Source organism: Oryx dammah, unplaced genomic scaffold (assembly GCF_014754425.2).
Source record: "Oryx dammah isolate SB20612 unplaced genomic scaffold, SCBI_Odam_1.1 HiC_scaffold_150, whole genome shotgun sequence".
NCBI classification, from domain to species: Eukaryota; Metazoa; Chordata; class Mammalia; order Artiodactyla; family Bovidae; genus Oryx; species Oryx dammah.
Window position 1 is genome coordinate 7,509 of NW_024070326.1, and position 5,829 is coordinate 13,337.

Sequence of the window (5,829 nt, forward strand, 5' to 3'; positions counted from 1 at the left end):
GGGAAAGAGGAGAGTGAAAAAACTGGCTTAAAACTCAACATTCAGAAAACAAAGATCATGGCATCTGATCCTACCACTTGATGGCAAATAGATGGGGAAAATGTGGGAACAGCATCAGATTTCATTTTCTTGGACTCCATAATCACTACAGACAGTGACTGCAGCCACAAAATTAAAAGACGCTTGCTCCTTGGAAGAAAACCTATGACAAACCTAGACAGTGTGTTAAAAAGCAGAGGGTCACTTTGCCGACAAAGGTCCCTGTAGTCAAAGCTGTGGTTTTTCCAGTAGTCATTTATGGATGTGAGAGTTGAACTACAAAGAAGGCTGCAAAGCAAAGAATTGATGCTTTTGAACTGTGATGCTGGAGAAGACTTTTGAGAGTCCCTTGGACAGTAAGGAGAGCAAAGCACTCAGTTCTAAAGGAAATCAACCCTGAATTTGCATTGAAAGGATTGGTGCTGAAGCTGAAGCTCCAATACTTTGGCCACCTAACGCAAAGACCTGACTCATGGGGAAAGACCCTGATGCTGGTAAAGATTGAGGGCAAGAGGAGAAGGGGACGACAGAGGATGAGATGGTTGGATGGCATCACTGACTCAATGGACATGAACTTGAGCAAACTCTGAGAGATAGTGAAGGACAAGGAAGCCTGGCATGCTGCAGTTCATGGGGTCACAAGGAGAGGGACATGACTTAGCAACTGAACAACAACAGCGGAATTCCAGAGTCCTAATCATTGGACCATCAGTGATGTTCCAAACCTTCATGTATAAAATAAGTCCTGGGGGTGTAATGTACAGCATAGTGTCACTAGTCTAAAACTATATTATCCATTGAAAAGTTACTAAGAAAGTAGATGCGATCGCGCGGCAAGCCTTCAAGATGGCGCCGAAGAAAGACAAGAAGCCTAAGAAGTCAACCTGGAAGTTTAATTTGGATCTTACTCATCCAGTAGAAGATGGAATTTTTGATTCTGGAAATTTTGAACAATTTCTGCGGGAAAAGGTTAAAGTGAATGGAAAAACTGGAAATCTTGGGAATGTCGTTCACATTGAACGCTTCAAGAATAAAATCATAGTCGTTTCTGAGAAACAGTTCTCTAAAAGGTATTTGAAGTACCTTACCAAGAAATACCTTAAAAAGAACAATCTTCGTGATTGGCTTTGTGTGGTTGCATCTGACAAGGAGACTTATGAGCTTCGTTACTTCCAGATTAGTCAAGATGAAGATGAATCTGAATCTGAGGACTAGATGATGCCATCCTTCATAGGGCTTTGCTTGCTAATAAAACTAATTAAGCATACAAAAGAAACATCTTGAAATGGACCTTTAGGCTATCAGTGAATAAAAAACATTACTCTGTATGTTAAACATTCATCTTTTATTTAAGTGTATGCTGTTCATATGGTGCTGGTTTTCCTTCAATACTTTTTATAATTTTATTGGAGTGTAGTTGATTTACAATGTTGTGTTAGTTTCAGGTATATAGCAAAGTGAATGAGTTATACATATATATCCACTCATTCTTTTGTCATATAGACCATTATAGAGTATTGAGTACAGTTCCCTGTGCTATAACAGCAGTTTTTTAGTTATATGTTTTATGTATGCTAAGTTGCTTCAGTTGCGTCCAACTCTCTGCAAACCTGTGGACTGCAGCCCGCCAGTCTCCTCTGTCCATGGGATTCTCCAGGCAAGAATACTGGAGTGGGTTGCCATTTCCTCCTCTCATCTGTTTTATGTATAGTAGTGTATACATGCCAGTGTCAGTCTCCCAATGTATTTCTCCCCCATATCCCCTGGTAATCATAAGATTTCTGCATCTGACTCCTGTTTTGTAAATAAGCTTTTGTCCACCTCCCCCCACCCAAATATTTTGTATAAGCAATATTTAAATAGCTTATAGCTAGTGGAATTTCAGGATTTATCTAATGTACTGGTTTTACAGACATCCTCAAGTTAAAAGTATGTAGAAAAGACACAGTTGGGTGTAACTATATAATAAAATATTTAGACTTGAAAAAAAAAAAAAAAGAAAGTAGATGGTAAAACTTCTCATCAAGAAAAAAGAATTTGCAGCTGTGAGTAGTGCTGGGTGTTGGCTAGACTTGTTACAGTAATCATTTCATAATATATAAAAATATAGAATCACTATGCTATATACCAAAAACTAATATAATGTTATAGATCAATTGAATCTCAATTAAAAAATAATGGCTACAATTTAAAAATTATGTCTAGAAATGCCAGAAAAGAGTAAAAATGCAAGCCCCATAAAACACCCCAGACAGGTAGACATACACACACACACACACACACACACACACACACATACACACACATGCACTCACCCGCACAAGCCAGGGATCTTCCCCGGACTCACGTGCTCAGTGTTGCAGCCAGTGACTCTCACCCCAGCACACAGGGCATGGGCTGCTCTCTCGTTATTAAACACCCTGAACTGGACGAATCCTGCAACAAATTCTCCTGGAAAAGAAGAGGCAGGGAAAAGGCCAAGGACTCAAAGGACGAACTGGATATATCCCTTTGACCAGCCCAAGAATTCCCTAAATCAACAGGGCAGGTCACAGCCAATCTGTGGGCATAGAGCCCAGCACTTTTTGACAGTGGCGGCTGCATCCTGGCCTTGAAAAAGGAAAAAAGAGACCCTCCCTCCATCTGGGGCAAGAAGACCAAGGCTCGGGCTCACAAAACTCACTTGTCTGTCTAAGGCTCATAGGAGAAATGAGAGTCCCCTGACAGATCAGCAGGAAGACCAGAGGTTCAGCAGGAATAAGCAATGATCAGAAGTGGCCATCGGGCTCTGCTGGCACACTTCTCATCCAATTACCGTGACTTTAAAGAAAAATGACTCTCATTTTCCCACCAAAGACAAGTTCTGTGGCTTGATCATGCTTAAAAATGTCTTCTTACAATAATAGCTATCCATCATAACAAAAACAAATTTTTCTCATCACTTTGCAAGTTGTTCTCACCTGTGCACATTAATTAGCTTTTAACTTTGTAAGATTCTTACAGTGACTGAGGAAACCCAAACCAGGGCTCTGTGACATCCTAGAGGGGTAGAATAGGGTGGGAGGTTCAAGAGGGAGGGGACATATGTATACCTATGGTTGATTCATGTTGATGTATGGCAGAAACCAACACAATATGGTATTGGTTTAAAATAAATTAATTAAGGGGAAATTAAAAATAAATAAACTAAGGGAAAAAAAGAATCAAACCGAGTTATTAGTTAAGAAGCCTGACCTTATAGTTTTTTCATGACGGATACATAACAAAAATCCATGTCACGTTCCTAGAAAAGAGCTTGGCATATTGTACTTGTTTAATAAATGCTAAGGATCATTAGGGTTACAGGAGATCAGCCCTGAGATTTCTCGGGAAGGAATGATGCTAAAGCTGAAACTCCAGTACCTTGGCCACCTCATGCGAAGAGTTGACTCATTGGAAAAAACTCTGATGGGGGGAGGGATTTAGGGGAAGAGGAGAAGGGGATGACAGAGGATGAGATGGCTGGATGGCATCACTGACTCAATGGACATGAGTTTGAGTGAACTCCGCGAGATGGTGATGGACAGGGAGGCCTGGCGTGCTGCGATTCATGGGGTCACAAAGAGTCGGACACAATTGAACGACTGAACTGAACTGAAGGATCACTAACTTTTCTTATTTACACTTTCCTGGAGAGTGCAGAGAAGGGTTGACAACTGGGCTTTGGAAGCAGATACTCACGCTGACAATATGGTGAGTAATAAGATGCAGTTTTCTCAGCATCACCAAAGTCATAGTCAACAGGAATGGCTGGGCCATTGTCAGTCAAGCACTTCCCTGCTCCGTATTTCACTGGGTATTTCTGCGGGACACAAAATACCGTCTGTGGAAGACAACAGAGATACTGCCATTCTGGGCAGTAGAGGCTTTAATACCCTCATGTGGCATTATTCAGGATTCAGTATAAATAATACTGGTCTATTTCCCCCCTGCCACCCATAGCTAGGACCCTAACCTGCCTCAAGACCCCTGTCCTTTTCACTCTCTACCCACCCCCAATCCTCTCCCCTAGGCTTCTTCCCCTGTCTGGCTCACAGTTCCTCTGGAAGAAGCAGCACACTAGTTCACAGTGACCCAGAGGTAGTAGAAAGACACACAGAGGCCCTTAGTGATATGGACAGAGCAGACTTTCTCCCCATCCCAAACGCTTGACTCTCTGCTCACCAAAGGTAGTGCCCCCAACCCCCAGCCAGCAGCCCCATGTACCTGGTAGAGTCCAAACATATTATGCCCCAGGCTCTGGAAGAAGCCAGTGTTGGTGTGGTACCTCAGCAGGGAGCTGTTCCTCCAGTGCTGCAGGGGAGACTTGTTGGGCACGTGCCAGATGCCCAGGTCCTGAGCTTGAATGTCGTAGTAGCCAGGGTTCTGCAGAGGGACACACACTCGGCCTGACCAGCCAAGGAGGAGCTACCAGCCAAAGACCCACACACACAGTCCTCAGTGGAGCTGAGAGCTCAGGTCTGCAGGGAACAGGTGCCCAGCGGTGCCCAGACCCCCACTTCCCTCCAGCAGACAATGAGACCCCACCACACAAACAGCCTTGGTGGGAGGACTTTGTCATTCAAGACATGGACTTCTGTCTGCCGTCTTCTCCAGCCCCACTTCCAACTCCCTATCTCTCACCCTCCCTTCCACATGCTCTGCTCCAGCCACACAAAGCTCCCTCCCTTTCCCACCTGGGTGCTCAGTACCTTGTAGTCATCGCTGGTGGCAGCCTCTGCAGACCCAAACGTGTTGTAATTGGCCCAGTTGCCATCCCCTTCTGGGTAGTCAGCCCTGTTGCCCTGCTGACTGGACCAGCGATCACCCACCGTGCATTTGCCACGCATGTTGTTCTCATGGACACTGGCCACCAGGGTCCAGCCACCACCCCTAGAGGTCATGTCACAGAAGGTCTGGTAGATGACACCATTCTCAGTGCGGAGTTGATACAGGCCATCTGCAGAGGGAAACAGCCAGAGACCCCCTGACTGAAAGCACAGGGTCCATCTCAGACTCACAACCAGAAAGACTCTGGGAAGTCAGAAATGTATCCTGAAGGCTCCCACACACATCCGCTTGTTGAGGACAGTTCTCTGTGGACACTGACTGCCTTTGTTCCATGCTACCTTTTCAAAGACTTTGTAGAGCAAACATCCTAGGACACAGAGATCTATCTCCCTCGGGACAGAGCCTTCTTCTGACCAGAAGAGGCCAGAAGTCACACCTGACCACATCTCAAATCTACATCAGGATGTGGCCTCTGCAACTCAGAGGTAAGGGCAGGCATGGTCGCTGCCCATTATATGAGATTCAGATTCCCTAACTGCAGAGTTCTTCCTTGTACTCAGCCCCAGAGAAAATAAACTGTCTTATCCAAAAAGGCTTACATTTGCTTGACGAACCCAATTTAGGAGCCACTTGGCAAACAAACTACATGGGCAGATATCTCCTGGCCCTTTTCACATCACTGGGATCGGACGGGACCCAGAACATCAGCACAGGAAAAGGCTGATGCCCTGCCTGCTTCTGTAACTGTGAGTAATCAAGCTCTGTGTCTCTGCCTCTGGAGGCTCGTGTTTTCTACCAGAATCTATGACACTAGGGCAGAACTAACTTCCCAGCTTACAAGCAGGGAAAAATCTTACACTCAATACAGCTATAGTCATCATGCTAAGACTCACCAGAAACACCACATTCTCCTTGAGCTCAGAAGATCATGTCTCCAACAACTAAGTTGACCCAAAAGCCTCAAAATTCTCAATAGAAATC

The 5,829-nt window shown here is 44.6% G+C and overlaps 2 protein-coding genes across 2 annotated transcripts; one reads left to right on the forward strand and one right to left on the reverse strand.

Annotated features, from left to right (window-relative positions):
* Window positions 1–870: 870 nt before the first annotated feature.
* LOC120859190 (60S ribosomal protein L22-like 1) lies at window positions 871–1,374 on the forward strand. Its single transcript, XM_040235382.1, has one exon. It carries the CDS (start codon window positions 886–888, stop codon window positions 1,252–1,254), a length of 369 nt encoding a protein of 122 aa, XP_040091316.1. The 5' UTR covers window positions 871–885; the 3' UTR covers window positions 1,255–1,374.
* Window positions 1,375–2,350: 976 nt separating this feature from the next.
* LOC120859189 (intelectin-2-like) lies at window positions 2,351–5,590 on the reverse strand. The gene is made up of 4 exons (XM_040235381.1): window positions 4,770–5,590; window positions 4,285–4,443; window positions 3,760–3,880; window positions 2,351–2,490 (listed from the first exon to the last, which is right to left on the reverse strand). Exons 1-4 carry the CDS (start codon window positions 4,959–4,961, stop codon window positions 2,351–2,353), a joined length of 612 nt encoding a protein of 203 aa, XP_040091315.1. The 5' UTR covers window positions 4,962–5,590.
* Window positions 5,591–5,829: the final 239 nt, after the last annotated feature.

What these genes read in the sequence shown, in the direction of transcription:
- LOC120859190 (XM_040235382.1), top strand. Translation starts at nt 886, where the DNA reads ATGGCGCCGAAGAAAGACAAGAAGCCTAAGAAGTCAACCTGGAAGTTT.
- LOC120859189 (XM_040235381.1), bottom strand. Translation starts at nt 4,961, where the DNA reads ATGACCTCTAGGGGTGGTGGCTGGACCCTGGTGGCCAGTGTCCATGAG. An exon ending in CCACCAGCGATGACTACAAG is followed by an intron (nt 4,444 to 4,769) that starts GTACTGAGCACC and finishes GTCCCTCTGCAG; the next exon opens with AACCCTGGCTACTACGACAT. An exon ending in ATATGTTTGGACTCTACCAG is followed by an intron (nt 3,881 to 4,284) that starts GTACATGGGGCT and finishes TGTGTCCCGCAG; the next exon opens with AAATACCCAGTGAAATACGG.